The 19,547-nt window shown below is 34.0% G+C and overlaps 1 protein-coding gene across 2 annotated transcripts in view; it reads right to left on the bottom strand.

The window, feature by feature from the left end:
- LOC139768681 (protein couch potato) overlaps window positions 1–19,547 on the bottom strand; it is a 91,744-nt gene that overhangs the window by 21,657 nt on the left and 50,540 nt on the right. For both annotated transcript variants that reach the window (XM_071699124.1, XM_071699133.1), the window contains exons 4-7: window positions 18,617–18,679; window positions 15,907–16,048; window positions 5,929–6,062; window positions 2,208–2,416 (exon numbers count right to left, since the gene is read on the bottom strand). In XM_071699124.1, coding sequence (XP_071555225.1) covers window positions 2,208–2,416; window positions 5,929–6,062; window positions 15,907–16,048; window positions 18,617–18,679 — 548 coding nt within the window. The remainder of the gene's footprint in view (window positions 1–2,207; window positions 2,417–5,928; window positions 6,063–15,906; window positions 16,049–18,616; window positions 18,680–19,547) is intronic.

A 19,547-nucleotide genomic window follows, 5' to 3' on the forward strand; every position in this document is an offset into this window, starting at 1 on the left:
GCAACTAGAGACTTCAAGTAACAACTCAGTCAAACGCAAAATTTTCTATGGCGTCAGATTTGAAAGAAAAAAAATTAGGAGGCATTACTTTCGTACCGACCCTATATATTATAGATATCTTCTCTTTCTGTAATTATATATTTTTAGAAGTTGGGTAAATATAATTTTACACTGTTAATATTTAGATCCTTGAATTTCTGAGTTTATAATGTGCAAATTATGAACTGTATAAAAATATGAAATATATCATATCTCTTTGTTAATTCATAATTTTTTCCAATGCAACTATTAAACTTCGTCTCTATTTTTTTCTGCTTTCTTAAATAGCCACCATAGTAATCGATATCAGAATTACCAAAACAACTACTCCCAATATTCTATTAAACAAAAAGTATCCAAGTATTCTAGCAGTTTCATATAATTTCGCAGTGCAACTTACAAAAATTTATTCACGTAACTTTCTCTTGTTACCGGCAATTATTATAATCCCGCGACTGCAAATACGTGATCGAGGTTCGCAGCATTAATCAAAGATAAATAAATGTCTTTTTACCAGATCTCACAGTTTTTCCTATTCCTACGTAGAAACTTATGTATATACGAAACGGCGGATATTAACCGCGGTTTAACCGATTTAGCGTAGAACATATCGAAAGAGTCCGTAATTCTCGACTCAATGATTCACGACGTACCGGAGGCGTGCTCAGGATCGTGGGAAGGTTCCGCATGGCGGGGTACATGAAAATAATTTATTACGCGAGCGCAACTGTAATGCCCGGCCGGATAACATATTTTAACTTTACCGCTTGTTGGATAGCTGACACTTAAGCGAGCAGTCTAATTGCGAATATCTCCGTCCGCAATTAGCGGGTCACCATGTTTAATTACGATTTTGCGTTTTACATTCTTTATGACCCGAAGGTTCCCGTCCTGTGATATATGCCAATCAGAACGATAATGTAATAATTAATAATAAGTATATTGCAAATTTTTCAAGCGTCAGGAACGATAAGGATTGCATATATTACACGCTTTTGACGCCATGCTCGCGATTTCTATCGGCGTTTTTTGTCCAACGCAAGAAATCCTTGGACGCATACATCCTTGCTAAAGTTATATAACTATATGACGGCGTAAATCATTAACAATGCACACAACAAGGTACTTCTTTAAACACAAAACTACCGATCTTCAGTTCATCTGGTATTTATTCACGTAAGTTTGATTTTAATTTAAAAATTGTTGTAATTACAGGATTTTTTTTATTTAAGTATATGTATTAACAAATCTAATTGTTAGATTCATTACAGATTTAACGAGTCTAGAATTCATAAGTCAAAGATCCAAGAATCGAGAGATTTTTTAATCTTTCTATTAAAGATTCCCACTAGATAAAATAATCTAAAGGTCGAAGAGATAAAATATTAAAAAATCCGAAAAATTTTTATTCAAAAATTGAAAACTAAAAAGTATAACAATTCTAAAATTTATTCATAGATATCAGAAATGCTTTTACCGCCGTATTTCCGTTACTCATTCATCGAGCATAGCAAATGTTTCGAACACACCACGACATCGTGATATCGCCACCACGTGGTGCACTGATAAGACCCACGTGTATCGGTACCCGTATCGCAATTGACGCGCATTTACTACCAGCATATGCATATCATATAAACATGACTTTGTTCTTTCGAGCAATCTATTATCTTCGTTATCATTGTAATTATGATTAATATTTGTGTCTTCTGACATTTTGCGTTAAAATAAAATAAAATAAAATATCTATTGTATAGTGAACGCGGTCTTTAAATAACATTTTATATGTCATTTTATGTATTGCAGCCTGTAAATTGAGATCCCGTTAAAAGTCTCAATATATGTATATAATAATAAGAAACATTTAATTTCATCACTGTGTATAATTAAGATAGGATTTTACTAGAACTTTTGTCTGGTGTATACTATTTTTATAAATTTATCTCGCGACTCCTACACCTTCGTCACACGGCAATAATGCACCTTGATGCATTTTAAAAACTGTCCTTATATAGGTTCGCGATAATCACACACATATGTGGTTGCCATAGAATATATAAATATAATAAATCGATAAGCGAGCGCAACCGATAAGCGAGCATATGCGATTCGCTCGCATACGGCTATGGATTAAAGAAAATAAAATGCAAACGGGTAAGATGTCTGACCTGCTGAAGATGTCCTTTAGCTCATGCTCGGACACGAACTGGCCCAGGTTTGCCACGAAGAGGGTGGAGCACTGCGCATTGCTGACGGCTATGTTCGGCTGTGATGAGGGTGATCCGACCGGTGACGCCAGTGCCGGCGACGGTAAAAAATGAGGCAGCGACGCGTGTATCGACGTCAACGTCGTAGGATGCGGCAGGGACATAGGCGCCTGGAAAATATAAATAATTCCGTCATACACTCAACTCGCTCCGCTCGGCCATGAGTAGTCGGTTTGCTCGCACAGATCGACGCGTTTGCGTCAATCCGCCCTGTCTTTCCCAGCCCTATTATTTGTCCCTTCAACAAAAAATTACACCTTTTCAGACAGCAAAAAATGAAGTCTAAAGGTCGTCCCGACATAGGGAACATACTTCCTCGATCGAAGGAAACAGCGCGTACCATTCGCGAAAATATTGCGAAAAACGAACAGGTATCCAAAGAATTAGAATCTAAGAGAAATTTCAACTGTATGTTCTAACCTTTGGAATTTAAGTATGTCTTCTAAACATTTTTCTTGCGTGAACATATTTGCGTTAATTATAAGTCCACATTAAACCTTTTTTGTAATAATGGTCTTAAATTGTATGTTGCAAATTGCTATGCAAAATAGTCAACTCATATTACTTCTAATCACAGATCAAAGCACTTTTTTTTTAATCTCTTGAGAGAGAAGTTATTTTTACCGGCACAATACTTTTTATTGATAAATTTAAAATAATGATTGATATATGACCAATCAATCGCATCGAAATGAATTATATAACGCAAGGAAACACAGCAGATTTCTCATCTAATACATACATACAAATATGTCTGTAAAAGATATCAACATGAAAGGAATGATTCTGAATCATTTGCATTGAGTATCGTTATTAACTTATCAAAGCGATGATAAATCTCGCCAACGATTCTCGGTTTCGTCAAGTCGTTCGAGAATACATTTAATCGAGTTGGATCGCAGAAGATATTCAACTTAATAAGTTCCGACGTTATTGCTACCAGGTTCTCGGTTCGTTATTCCTCAAGTGGATATCTCGAGATTCGCTTCCTTTTTACTTCCGTTAAAGGCAAGATGCGTACGGAGAAAAAGGAAATAATAGCGCGGCAGTCCGGGCTCGAGAGCCTTCGATTTATCAAACGTTCAATGCAACAGATTTTCTCTCTCGTGCGGATAAATTCAAAGAATATCGGCAGTGCTCTCAATTTTCGTAATAAGGATATTTTATGTTTGAAATTTGACGTGTGTATGTGAGTTGTAAAAAATTGATTTCAATTACTTCCAAAAGCTTTCTCAACATAATCCTTTTGCTGAATCGATATCCTGCCATAAAATAACAGTTTCATATATCTGACTTTTCTCGTGTAAAACTATTTTTAAGAATTTAGTTTATATTTTACAAAACCGTATACTTTTACGATTTTTGCGAAGTTTCATCTGTAACGGCATCAGTATTAAACAAGAAGGAAGAATCATAAACTTATAGAATCTTAAGTATTAGAAACTTTAAGATTGAACGATGCAGGAATGATTTATAGATTTAAGAACTTAACTATATGAAACGATAACCCCCAAGAATATAATCCAATAATAAATATTTCCCGAAGTATTCGATTATTTAAATATAAAATTATCTACTTATCACACCTAAAAATATAAGAGTTCAAAAAATCACAAAATTCAAGCAAATATAATTTTGAGCAATGCTATTTACTTATATAAAATCCAGAAGTGTCGGGGGGGGGGGGATCAATTAATAATATTAAAAAATTCAGCTGTCTATTTCTCCCAAAATTTATCAATTTTCAACACTGAGTATCGAGATATATTCACAATAACATTGTATCACGATTCTTTATCCTCGCATTCTCGATTAATCCATAATTTGCTGTGGCACGTAACGAAATAATATTGATCTTTTATTACAGTATAAAAAGCAACTCATAATATCATACGCAATGCGATCGATAAAGTAGAGATTGTATCACGTTCGTCCACATTCGTGACTATATATCGTCGCGCTATTTGTCCTCATAGAAATCGGTAGAGGTGTGTTTCACGAGCAAGTTACGGGTCGGCATTAATGCGTGACAGATATCCACGTGAACCTGGCACAGACTTATGCGATATTAAAAATCAATAAAGTCGTGGATTGGTACCACCGAATTGGCATCGCCAATATCTTAAAGAAAATTGAAGGTATACTAGCGCTGAACAATCTTTCCGATTCTTCGAGCTTCGAGCTTCATTGAATATTAATCTTTTCTCTGAAGTATTCATTAGATAAGACTAATAGATACAAATTTTTAGTCGTATCAAAAACCGTATTAAGATAGAAGAACATGTCTCTTTTCAATCTTACATCAGATTTTAAAATATTTAAACGAAAGATGAAAAATAACGAAGACTTTGATATGGAAAATGTATGTATACCCCTATTTCTATGTCTTTACATATCTCTTCATTTAACTTTCCATATACCCTTAGATTAGATGCTTCTAATTACCTAACATGTGGCTTATCGGAGTTATTTATGGTTGTACCTTACTCATCATTTATCTTCATTAATAACTATGAAATAAGCCCGAACCGTAGATATCATCAACATATAATGTCCCCAAGTTTTGAATACTCTTCCCCAGCTTGTAAAATTAAAACGGCGGAAAGTATGTACGATGCGGGTAGACTGGAGAAAAAGTAAGCCATGGATTTATTAACGTCTACGGCGACCATAATTAATCCATGTCGCGACAAACTACGGAGACGTCGCAATAACTTCGAAACTCCGCGATTCGAAGCTAGCGTGACATATACCCACACGGCTGCACGTTTCTGCATAATACGTGAGGACACGCAGTGCGACGACAAGTTGCGCTATCGATTTTGTGACGATATAAAGCATAACATTCGAATATGCTGACTGATATTACACGCGTATACGGAAGAAAATGTTATTTATAATAATTCGCATAGTATTATTCATTACGGTTAAGCTATTTTGGTTTTATGTAATGTTTATACAGGGTCAGGTATCATCACCGCATCAATTTTCCAATTGCAACCGATCTTTTCTCAAATACACAAGTTTCAAATTATAGGCTATTAATAATAAATAACATTGGGAAATTTTAAACATGCAAAGAGCAGAATTTTATCTTCATTTAAGTTTATTTTGACAATTTTATAATTGAAAAATGTATTACAAAGATTAGGTGGAAAAGTCGACTCCAAATTCATCAAAAAATCAAATTAATTATTAAAACTGATTATTCAAGATGCGATAATGATAAAGCACCCTATATACATAGTTCGCATAAAAACCTTTAAAGCAATAATCTAAATATTTAATAAATATTATTTCTCCAAAAATCTAAAAATCTAAAGGTTCATAAACCTAAAGGTCTACGCGAAAAACTAAGAAATTCGAGGATTTAAAGGGTTTAAAAAGATACCGAAGGATTAAAACGCTAAAAAATTCAACACCCAAGAATCTAAAGAATCCAGGAGTCGAGGGCTCAAGGTAGCCATGATCGAAAGCATTTTCGGTCCTTGAACCCTCATGAATCTCCTTGTTACCATGTAAGAGTAATCGAGTATAACGATCATGTATCACTAACGTGCATCGGGGCGCTCGTCGGCGGCTCCAGAGCTTTGTCTGCAGATAGTCAAAGATAGGAACGTACGGGGACCTGAGGATGTAACGCCGGGTGCACCAGCGTCGCATGTTGCAGCGTGCCCGGTAATTCGCCGGCTGTAGAATACGCCAATGGATGATGCCACAATTCAGGACCACCGGGGAAGAATGGACTCCCTAGGTCTGCAATAGAGCACAGGATTAGACAGAGTCGCTCCCCTGAGTAATTAAATGCGCGGTTGCGAACCGCGTTTCACGCGCGTTCTTGCTCGTCAGGATATCTACTAATACTGGCCAGAGATACATTTTTATCCTTTTCACATCGGATATATCATAAATATATTTTAATTTAATGCACTGACATTTTCCAACATAAAAGTAATAGGTATTAGCAGAAAAAGATTTATTAAATGTTGACTATATTTGTAAGTATCTTTTAACAAAATTAATAAAATTATTTGTAATTAAAATTTTTTAATACAAAAGTAAAAAAAATTTTTAGAAACTCTATTAGAAATAGAAATATATCGGAAGGTTAAAATTTTGCTTATATCACAGTAGATATCTTTACATACACATACACATACAGTAAATATCCTGTTCAATATATAATTATTTATATCAATCTTTCAATATTTTTGGGCAGCTTTCATGTAAAGTTTTGCTAAACATTATTTTTATACATAAAACATTATTACATTCCTTCTTATGAAAAATTTGTTTTCAAATTGATCTATTTCTTCATTTACCAGCATACACTGCTTTTTACGTAAAAGCTGCCTATTAGTCTTTGCTATAGCAAAACTAATGATATTCATTATTAACAGGTCACAGAACCGTGTTACTCGCGGTCAAAACAAGTTATTTAAATATCGCATAAAATGTATCGGGTTCGAGGTGAAACGCACTTTCCGACGCGGCCCGAAAGGTCGTAGCAATTTGCTGCGCAGATTATTAGCATTGTAATCGTCGAGATACTCAATGCACTTTTTATAATGAAAACGCAAAATTATTTTGTCCTATTCGCGTTCGAGATTAGATATGTATCTGACGCAAAAAAACGATAAAACATTACACCATTTGCTCGTGGTCGAAGGAAAGTGGACGCAATTCAATCAACATTTTACTAGACTAGTGATTACGCAATCAATAACGTCCAATTCATGATTTCTTTTCTTTGCTTTAGTTACGAAGACGTACGAAGATAGAAACGATAATTACGGTACAGGGATTTTCGAAAGTTGGACAATGAGATTAAAAAAAGATCGATAAAAGCTCAGACGTATTAAAGATTATCTTGATTTACGACTATATATCGCAAATAGTAATTATAAAAGACTATATATAAATTACTATACATCCTCTCTCTCAATAGATATTATATAATTAATAAATACCACAATTTTATATATTGAATTAATCGATATAATGAGCTAGAAAAATAATTATTTCTTATCCTTTAATGATTACGTGAAAATATATTCTTTAAAAATACATTTTTATATTTTTTATTTAAAATAAATAAATTAATGTAGCAGAGCTATTTAAATTACGAAAAATTTCAAACATTTATTTTGCTATATGTAAAAACTTGTATTTCTTCTTGTAATGTTTTAGTTCTATTTATTTATTTGTTTTTCATTTATGAACAAAAATATAATAAGCTTATTTATAAATAATTAGTAGAAATTCATTTAGCGCTTAAGTAAAATTTAGAAACTTTATGTCGCAAATATTGCCACTCCAAGGAGCACCACGACGCAGATTATTCGCGGTGTAATGGCAGAGTACAGTGCGCCATCGAGCGTAATCGCCGACGGCACGACATGAAAAAAATGGTCTTCTTGGAAGCCGGTAAATCGCTGGAGAGGGACTTATGATTAGGCGTTACGAGCCAGTGACAATGGTAAACCGAGCGTCTTCTCAGCGACTCGCCGGCGAACCTTCATTTACAACTTCGTTCGCGACACTGATCTCGTTACGCAATTCATATAATATTTACATTGTTTATCTTCTTCGAAACATTTCAGCCTCTAGTTATATAATTCTAATTTCCGAGCGATTTTTGTTGTGTCAGCTTAATGGCGCTACCTAAATATACGACTTTTCTCCGTCAATGGAGAGAGTCAAACGATAAAAAAAAGCTGGCGAATTCTTGCAGAATATTCTTTTTGCCTATTTGCTCCTCTTTTTGTTGGCACTCGCATACGTGATTGCTATTACAAATGTGAAATTTGTAAGAAAAAAACAGTAGCGACGAGTCAACACGAAGTTTGCGTCTATATGAAACTGCGCCTTTTCTGTCGCGTTTCGTCACGAACGCGCAATTACTCCGCAATTTTTTTACTTGTATGAATTGTCGGAGCCACAGAGGCAAATGTATAACAAAACGCTCTTTCATACGCCACGCACCGCGATCGAGCATCGCGAAAATCTTGCGTCACTCGCTTGCATATGTCCGTGCGATCAACTAGACAGCATATGATCTATTTCTTTCGATGACAAGCCAACTACAATCTTGCATAGATCTTAAAAAGTATTTTTATCTTGAAGATATTAATGTATCAATACGTCTGTAACTAAGCTGAGATTTATCGTTGAAATAACGTATCTCAACAATGCGTACAATAAATAATGTATAGCAATACATAATTCAAAGGCTCTCTCTTCGTATAATTGTAATTTAATTCCATAATTGAATTTACCGAAATCATTTTTAATAGCATTTTTCAATATTTCCATGTCAATTGTAATTATACGTTAACCTGAATTATAAATAGGTAATACAAATTAAATTGTAACTTATCATTTTTGATATTATTAATATAATTATATAATTCCCGATTAAATCATCGGTTAATCAACGATTTATTCGTGAAAAATTTTAAAGCACAAACGGAAATAAAAGATAAATAATCAGAACTTTAATTGTGAAAAGCCGCATAATTGAGTCACAAAATATTTTTGACCAAAACGTTCCAATTAATCAAAATTCTTTCCTTCCTCTCTCTCTCTTCTTGAATATCTTTGTTACAAGTTAATTTCTAAGTTGTGTTAAAAGATGTTACTATTCTATATACATGGAAAAGATGATACTATTCTATATACATGGAAACTAATTGTATCCGCAACGCAAAGATCGTATTGTTTCCTTTTGCAAGCCGACATTTTTATGTAACAAGAGAAATGCAGCAATTTAATTTTCAACAAAAGTTGAGCAACTATTGTAAATCCCATGCAATCTCCTGAGATTTATATCTCCCCTCCCCCCTTCCCTCGAGCAAAGAAGCTTTATTTTCATTAAAATGTGATTGTTCGCCAACAGAAGCCACTGCATATAAGCCCTTACGTGTATATGTCTGCCATTCGGTGGTGTGTTTTAGTCCCTGCCACGACTGTGCACTTTATTGATTCTAGGCTGACCTCCGATTCGCATGGTGAACCACACAGGCTCGAGTAAACGCGTACCGTCTAGGTAGGGAGAGAGCTTTCACCATTGTCGACGACCAGACTTTTTTTTATTTTTTTTCCATTTATTTCGCAAACGACAAGTGAATCCAATAAATTGGAAAACAACACATTGCCTTCCAATTTATTTAACTATAAAGACTTTATTACGTAATTAAACATATTCATGAAAAATCATATCCCGTTCCTCGCATTAATTCCTAAATTGCACTCCATGAAACTGATAATAATAAAGATATTGTATATCGAATAATGAGGTATTAATTGATCGTTTAAAAAACTTGATTAGACATTTACATATATAAACTGCACAACATATTTTTAATTAATTCATAAACGATATTATTTGAGTTTTGATCATAAGCTCTCTCGTAACAATGCGATTTGAACATACAATTGTAAGAATAGCTTGTACACAACCATTATGATAGATTTATAATTTTGATGACTTGCGTTCTTCAGTCTTATTGCCTTCTTTCGAAGTGATCCAATTCTCGTGCACTTGTTGATGAAAGTTACGGCGAAACATTTCATTTAACACCTCTCGCGTGTTCATAGAGTGACCTCGTATCATTGCACAGTGGAGATTTATTTGCACAATGCGTTCTCTCTTCGCGAGGCGTTATGACCGAGTGATTAATCCGAACCTTAGGAATATATCTTACAAACCTCATTACACCGTTTTCATATTGTGCAAAAATTTTACTTGTTATTTGCAGTTAATGCGTGTATCTTTCAGTATTTAGAATTTATGTGAATTGTATTTACATGTTTCTCATTCAATTAATAATTGCAATAATAAATTGGAGATTCTTTTCTTTTCTATCCGTAAATTTTGTCATTAATAACTTGCAGCATTAATATTTATATCTGTATATAAAAATTAAACTCTTAATTGCTATAACATAACAGCGATAAGAGAGAAATTATAGATGTAAAATATTAAGTGTCCGTTATATAATTTATAAATATATTGCTCTCACACTTGATTAGCGTGTTCATATTTATGTGTCTTATATTGAAAGTATATGTATTATATATGTCTCTCGTGTTATTTATTGCTCAATTGCCTCAGATGTATCGCTGATTATATATCGTGTGATCCGTTTTTCTTTATATCTCATTATTCAAATCAATATATCGAGGTTAATGCTATGTTTACAATAAGAAATTAGCAAACTCAATGCACAATAAAATGAAAACGCAAATAAGATTTTACATCAGTCTATAAATAACTTGTTTAAATATTTGTTATTAACTTCGTAATGCTAACAGTGGTATAAACCATATACTCCGCAAAATAAATAACTTGAGTGAATTATCCGATATAAATCAACTCGACTCAGTTTCCATGTAGGACGATTCTCAGAACTACATTTATACCCATTTCAAAAGAGCATTAACGTATATAACAAATATACAATTATGAGAATTCCCGGCGCGGCTAGATGCAATTGTTTATTGTCGTCGATCACGGAAAACGTAGGACTTACAGACGTCGATAATAATTATTCTCGAGCACGTGTCGCATTCATATGCGAATAAGAAATGAGGTATGTATCCGATGGGGAAAAATTTTCTACGAAAGAGCAGTTTTTTTTAAGAGGACGCGCAATTTCTATATCGATTCATAAGCCCGTCATTTGTGACACACGCAACCCTCGCGAACTACGCGAACAACGCTCATGGCCTTTCACACGAACCTATACTTGCAACACCTTCTTGGCGTCGCGTATGGAACTCAATATAACGCACATATGCGCGGATCTATGTTAACGCTAACGCTATTGCGGTGCGGCTCCACCGACATCGCGCCGACATTGCGCGGGGGCTCCGGCATGCAGCGTGCGAAAAGCCAACCGAGCATACCATTTTCCAGCGGGAAAATGCAGGCTGCATTCCTCCACGCGTAGATAATGCATAATATGTCTGAGCACGCACGGTCAAACGTGGAAAACTCGGTTAAATGGACCATGAATTTCAGAGCGTACAATCAACGTGCGCGTCTTCACGCCGCGCAAATCTTGCGTCTTTAATACAACAAGTACGACAATTTATTGCATTAATTTCGTTGATGTCGTATTTTATACTGCACGATCGTAATATCTCCAACGAACATTATTGAAACTGAAACAGCAATATTAAAACTTCGCAATTGTTAAAGATATTAGATAATAATTTCTCTAAGAGAAGTAGAAAAGGAGAAGACAAGAAGAAAAATGTGATTACTCTGTATCTAATAAAATTGTAATCATTGAAAAATGTATCGGTATTTTTAGGTACTCTGTAATTTGTCCGTTAATTACACTTTACGTAGAAAAATACGAAAGCCGTTCGTGCGGCTATTCAACAAAACGTCGGATATTAACGACCACCAACGGTCGTGTAGATACAATTTAACCTGATTATTCCTTACGACTATTCTCCTCCATAATTCACCAGCAAACAGTTTAGGTGGCGATCATAAATTTTATTGAGCCCGCGCGCGTCTCACGTAACTTTTGATATGCAAGAAGCCAGTGTCTCTCAACTGAAAATTTGTTCTAAACTTCGGCGATGAACAAGGTCCCTGAAGAATCTTTACGAAGTTTCCTACAACACCTCTATCGCATTATACTTTAATAACAGATTTTTCGATTTTTTTATCGATTTTTCCTCGACAAAAGTATTGAAAGCAAACATTGTTTATAATTATAAACCTGAACATTGTACGTCTTTAGTTAAAAATAAAGTTTAAATACAAATTTTATTAAAATAAAATTTATTCATAATTAATTCAGAATTATTATATATACTTGTTATTTATTATATTTTCTAATTTAAGTAAATATGTAATATTTCTCTTTAAGAATATAAGAGTAAAAAGATCATATAACAGTGCGTACATACGCGACTAAATATACACGCAAAATAATTCTGTAAGTGAAGTATTTGCAATTGTAATCGCTCTAAAACCACAGTTAGAAAACGCTTATACAAATAGAGTTGAGAATCGCCACAAAAAGCTGGCATGCGTTTGTATTTTTTTCTCTCGTCGCTTTTGCATGATCAAAGTGCAGAAACTTCCCGTATATGAGTCACATTTAATCATCGATACGAGCATTCCGCGCAAAGTGAATGGTAACTGAAGTCATTACGAAATCTGTGCCAAGTTACTGTTGTACCGTCGTTGATCTAAACATATCCCTATATATTCTAAGAAATAAAACAGTTTATGAATATAGTAATATAAAACGCTTTTATTATAGTACTTTCTCCGTTTCAATTTGTGGAGAATCTAAAAAGAAGGATCCAAAATTTTCTTATGTCATCTATAACTATGAATGAAATCTGATGTACCTACGTCAGAATTATATTTTTACCGTAACTTGTATTATTGTTTTCAAAATCGGATTCTTCGCGTTAAAGATTAATTTACCGGTATGCTGCTACTATACGTAAATTTATTCCAAGATATTGTTTACATTTAAATTCGATTTAAAAGCAACGAATTACTTCAGATAAACTCAAAGCCGAGGCTTTATTTCTCGAAACATGGAAGAGGGAAGTTTCGTCAAATATAATTCCAAAAGTTTAGAAAGTGTTGGCAACAAATTCCAAAATTTATCTCAACCCAGAAAGCATGTATTTTATAACTCTTATATTCTCAGAAATATATATATCGTGTATCTATACCCAGCAAAGATCAATATTTCCTCATTTTTAATGTTAAACGTCTTCACAATTATAATTCTCATCAAATCTAATTCATTTAAAAAAAATCGAATCTATATTCGTCAGAAAAATCGTCAGTTACATGATAAAATATATACATATAAATCTATGTATAACACGTCAGATAATTACAAAATTTAAAATAATTATCTCACAAATTAACAAACACCTTTTAATTTGTAATTTGCTAAAATTGTCTATTAAAAATTATCAATAATGCCGTAATTTACGCGAACTAAAAATTATTGAACGTAGCGAAAATTCATTAATTATTTCAATAATTTTATTTCTCCGATTTCTTCGGTATCTATAAAGATAATCTCGTCGACGCTACGTTTAGCAGTTCGATTATGTCTTATTGACGTGGCTTGGCGTGCGGCGCGGCGAAATTGGGTCATCGTACGAAATTGCTACCACCTAAAACGAAATTATTCCGCGAAATTTCCCGACGCTGGATGTGGTCTATTTACGCGATATTAAGAACGCCATTAACGGCTGGTTCCAGTCGAGGAGGATAGTACCGTTGGTAATGTTTAGACAATTAAATAATCGATTCGCCTTCCTACATCGCAAAACATTTGCCAAATTCCCCACATTAGAAAATCGCTCAAGAGACATTATTATCCAAATGGTCCTACAATAATATAAATAACTTATGTATTTCTCTCTGTAATCTTTCATTAAGACTTAAACGATTTAATAATCAACTTAACGTGGAAAGAGTATTTTGAGAATAATTAAGAAAGGCTATAAATTATTTTATCAATGCATAATTCATAAATTAGTGACACAATGAGGACTTAAAAATATTTTCTAAACATAATTGTTTCATTTTATATTTAAAACAATCTACTAATATGCTAAAATCTCTCAACCTTATTATATCACAAAGACCATTATAACAGCAGCTCGAGTTCATTCGTCACTGACACGGGTAATAAATCACCGCTAGGCGGATGATGCGTTCGGATATTATGGAAATAAAGACGATCTTATATTCTATACAAAAATCAAACAGCGCCAGCAACAGCAAAATTTATCACAGTCACTGTTTCTTCGGAAACTGATGCGCTTTACGTCCGTCCGGCAAGTCTGTTTCCGCAATGTGACACAAATACATATTTATTGCGTGCGCAAAACGCGCATGTAGCCCGTAAACGTGCGGACCTTCGAGATTTATTCAACTTTATTCTGCCCCTCTCGTTCCATTACCTGTGATCGATACGCGAGATATATATGTATACCGCCTGGCTTGACCATTCGTGATCGCCTTTCTTTCTGTCCATGACATTTTTATACAAAATACCTATACATATTTTCCACACTTGCATTAGCAAGATCACGTTGCATTTGCCATTAAGCTGTTTTAGTATCGCTCGGAATAATCCCACGTAAGTGCACGTAAATCAATTACGTAGCATCAATTATGTCAATTATAAGTTATTATTTTTAAATTTTTCCCACAATTTTTAATCCTTCGACCACGAATTTTACTTGCTTATAATATTTAATTACAAATAATAATTATTACCGAATAAATTTTATTTTATATTATTTCAGAGAGATATTTTTTACATATAAAATATCCTAAAAATATAAAGAGAGCATGAGAGATTTATATAATTCCAATTCATATTTAATAAATAAATTGTGCCATTTGTTATTATAATAAATTATCTTCATATTTTCCACCCATCTGCACCGCGCAATGCACATGGACGGATGACTAGCACTTCTTAAAAATGTTCTTAATATTATAGCTTTTGATGTCAATAACGCGCACATGATTTATACCCAGGATACCTTAAAAAACGCATGCCCACACGCATTAGACACAACCGTCCAACAACGATAAAAGTACGCAGGCACAAACATATTTTTACAAAATTAAAATATTATTTATTAAAATTGATTTCGCACAGACCAAAATAAAAGCATCTGACATCTAAAAAGAATTGTTTATTTTATTTTAGTCGAATTAAATAATTTTAAAAATAAATCAATTTTATTCGTATGGGCTGAATTTTTTAACAAAGATTTAAACGAGAATAAAATATTTTGCTTATTAAATGCGCGTTTTACAATATAGATATATATAATAAATGCATTTATAAAATATGTTATAAATATATAATAAATAATAAAACAACGAAACATCAAATAATTAATGTTTATATCTGTGTATGAATATAAAATTTATAATAAAATACAAGATGTAAAAAACCTAGACTTTTCAGAGAGAGAGATTTAAGAATTTAAAACTTAAATAAGTATAAATGAAGATAGGTAGGCAGATAAATAAACAAATCTGAATTGGAGTAACACATCATGAGAACAAAGAACCGCGGTCTAATGTTGTTTGAGAAAATAACAGCGCGTTGACTTTAGACAGATTGCGGATTCGCAGTGTATATAGTCACCACGGAAATCGGAGATTATCTATACTCGACACAGATATTGTTATCGCCGATCTGCGCCGTAATGAGCACGATAATTTGCGCAACGTAAGCGCCATTGTAACCGCATACCGCGTGTACATTACCTGTATATACTCGTGTGTACACACCTTACGTTGCAAAATGATATTAATCGCGAAGGTTTGCCGCGAGAAACCCCTTCGTACTTCGATCAGTTGTCGTACGATTCTCGACGACGAGATCTCAGATCCCGTTGCGGTGGCTGGTGAAGGGGGCGGGGGAGGGAGTACGTATGTAAAAAAAATCCTTTTGAAAAAAAAAACAGCCGAGTGACAACAGGAAGTGGGACACTTTGTAGTCGGTGCAGTGGGTGAGAAATAGTAAGTGAGACGTATCCAGCAAGTGAACGAGTGGCGGTGCATACTTACGTCCCGTTAAAGGGTGCATCAGAGCAGGGTGCGAGGTGGCTGCTGCAGCGGCTGGTTGCTTGGGTTTGCTAACCTTTGTGTTACTTTTTGCAAATTCCAAACGTATGGTTTGTGGCATATCAGGATCGAATCTAACCCCCTGCTGCAAATAGATTCCCTAAATTAGTAAATCGGGAGCACACGTGGATGGATGGTGGTAGTGTAGTAAGGCAAAGATGAGAGAAAGAAAAAAAATTAGATAAGAGAGCGATAGTGGAGAGCCCTACTTTCGTCACTAGCGTGTCGGGTTAATCTTCCATCAGAAAATAAAATTACGCTTTTAGAGGATCTTTCATGTTTTTTCTAGGCATATTGTGTTTCTTTTCACAACAACTTCTTAAAACTGATCCTTTGGTTGAAAGGCAAAGAGTTGTAAATATCTTTTAAAGATAAAAGAGAGTTTTATGTGTATTATATATCTGTTTTTTAATGAAAATTAACATATTCGTGGCATAAAAAATATTTGCCATTTTATGTACTATAAATCTTTATATTTTATTAATATACATTTATATAACATATGCGAAAAGTATTTTTTTTCCGACAAATGTAATGGTATTTCTCATGCAAATACCTGTAATTTTATTCTTATTAACACAATAATAATGTCTACAGAAATATAGACTGATCACGCTATCCACTCTAATGACATCGATCACGTATTTTGCAGTGAGTTATTTTCCTTCAATATACTTCACTGACATTGTTCATTTTGTACCGTAAATTTAACGCGAAAGTAAGTCAGATTGATGTTTACGAAAATACGAACGTTAGAGAATCGATATTCCATAAATCGTTGTCATTCGGATATTTAGTCAAAATAATTCGTTTCAGTTCATTTTAAAAACTGACAGTGCAAAATTGTAGGAACATTTAAATATTACTTTCTCAATACAATCATAATAGAATAATGTAAAACACTAATTATATATTTAATTACTTATTAAATCATTGCATATAAATATATAAATATATATACCGATAACGTTCCAAAAATCTATACACGAATGTTCAAAATAATTTACACAGATTGTATCTTAACTTACAGAAATTATTAATTTCATCATCACAGATATCTTCGTTCTACATCAACCATCTTTTACCATAAATTATTAAGAAACATAATTACAGAGATATTTTGCCTTTTAAAAGAGTCTAAGAATAGCGCGATAAATTTTTTAATTTTCTCACTAATTTTCAAAGAATAAAAAAATATCAGAAGACTCGAAAGCTACGCCGAGCGTTCAAACTCTATTCAAACTGTGGCGTATGTTTTGCGCGTGCGAAATCAAATCGAAAGGGCCGATCGAATCACAGGTGGCTAGCGACGAAAGTGATGTAGGTATAATAATAACATGGGATTACGCTAGGTAGAAGGGAAATTAGCACAAGGGCGTGTAGACATGTATTCATGTATGCACGTATGTGTGTGTGTGTTTCTCTCCTTGTACGTGTATTCATAAGGTGGGCTCGTTAGTTCGTTCTAGGGTGTTTCCAGCGAACGTGTCCATCCGACAAAAGGATGTTTCTCTACGCGGTACGTACAATACGTACGTAGTAGTATACCGTTGCCGTACTTGGGTTATATAACATTGCAGATTGCGTGAGGTCAGTTGCAACGGTATGGTAGAGCTATACGGGGTGACCAAGTTAACCAGAAAACTCGATCTGATTGCTGTCGTGCAACGAAAGCTGTAAAGCTATTCCGCGCCCGAATTATATATATAGCTGTATACCAAAGTGTGTCGCGTGACGTTACGAAAAAGTTTTTAAATCAACGTTGATCACCCCGCAGATATATGTATTTACAGATACATATATAGGTACGCGTTACATATAAATATATTCATATGTTAAATGATCAATACGTGTATTCACAGTTGTCGTGCACAAAAGAAAATTAAAATTATTTCTTAGCTTGATATGGTTAAATGCAATGTTGTCTGTAAAAGTGTGAGAAATTTTAAAACTCTAGAGAAAATATGAGACGAAAATTTGATCCAGAAATTTAAAGTCTAAAATATTACAAATATTATAACATTCTAAATTTATAATATTCTTTTTTTAAATTTGAAAGTTATCATTTAATCATTTGATATTTGATGCATAAATAAGATCGTCTACTTCTTTTCTTGGCATATTCCACTACAGTTTAATAATTCCTTTCGCAGCGTCGGCGAATTTTTCGAATATATATTTAGATATATGTATATGCAACGGGATGATACTTGTCGGAAGGCAAACAACACCATATATAGATATATCGATAATGCCACACGGTGCAGCGTTATTACAATACGCCTTGGTACGTATACAGGTAGACAAAAGGTAGTACTACGTTTGGTCCCAATGAGAGAAAGAGAGAAAGATAGAGAGAAAAAGCTACGGTAGAGAGAAATGAGTAGTCAGATAGAGAGGTTTCGTGGATGTAGTAACTAATGGAGGTAAGAGCTAGAGGTAGCATTAACCCGTGCCAGCTGGAGAGTCTAAGGCAGGGTGGAGTCGTAAAGGAAAAAAAAAAATACTGCCGAGCATATCTGTACGAGTGAGTGTCACTGTGTATGTATACTAGATCAACCGCACGTCAACCCTGAGACCCTTGGGAGAGTCTACCACCTTCTCCGCGACTTTTCCCCTTGCCTCGCGGCGCCTGCGAGAAAAGGGCTATTACCTGCAGATCCTGCTTCGCCGCCTCCGCGCCTGCCCTTGTGTGAAAAGTCACGAATCCCACCGGCTGAAATGAGAAAGAAGAATACAACAAGAAGCGTTTCGTTCGTCGCATCCACGATTACCATCTCTTCTCTCTCTCTCTCCCTTGACGGGCATTCATTACGCGAGCGCCTCATCGCCGACATCAGTTTGCCGGCGAACGAGCTTAGAATCGTCAACGCGTTTCTGCCATTTGTATCATCGTTCTCATTTGGGAACGCGCTTGTCGTTCATAATAAGTATACAGTGAGATAAACAATCGCTGTGCAAAGTAATCCGCGATCATCGCATAAAACATTAAAGACGGATTTCTCGTTTAATTCTGAGATGAAAATCTTTGTGGAAAGATATCGATAAATATTATTTAACAACTTTTTAACTTGTTAATAATATTGAATAACTTGAGATATAAGATTGTAAGGATACGTCGAAATAAGATTCTGTTGGAATCTTAAAATTGTATAAAGAAGTTTTGTGTTATCTATGTGCACTCTCCTGTGAAACTTAATCCTCAAGCAAACTGTATGTTCTTCTTTTCAAATTTCTGTCTTATCTAAACAAGGAAATTAGTCATTAATTACGAATTATCTTTGTATAGATATTTAATATAATTAATAATATGAAATCTTTCCAAAAACAATGACACAAATACTTTAAAATACACTTGGTCTTTTCTTAAAAAATAAGAGAACAAGTATATAACTTTATTCGAATAAAATTTTGAATCTACTATTGCTAATGTTTAAGAAATGTAAAAATAACAATGTCACTCAATAATCCGTCTCTCTTACAAAATGTAAGCTGTTAGTAACTGATATGCAAATAAATTATATTATTAAAAGATAAATTATTTCAGTTGTCCATGGCAATTTAATTTGCGATCTTATAACAAT

This window comes from Temnothorax nylanderi, unplaced genomic scaffold, assembly GCF_030848795.1.
Source record: "Temnothorax nylanderi isolate EJ_2023f unplaced genomic scaffold, tnyl_v1.0 TNYL_tig0002_pilon, whole genome shotgun sequence".
NCBI lineage: Eukaryota > Metazoa > Arthropoda > Insecta > Hymenoptera > Formicidae > Temnothorax > Temnothorax nylanderi.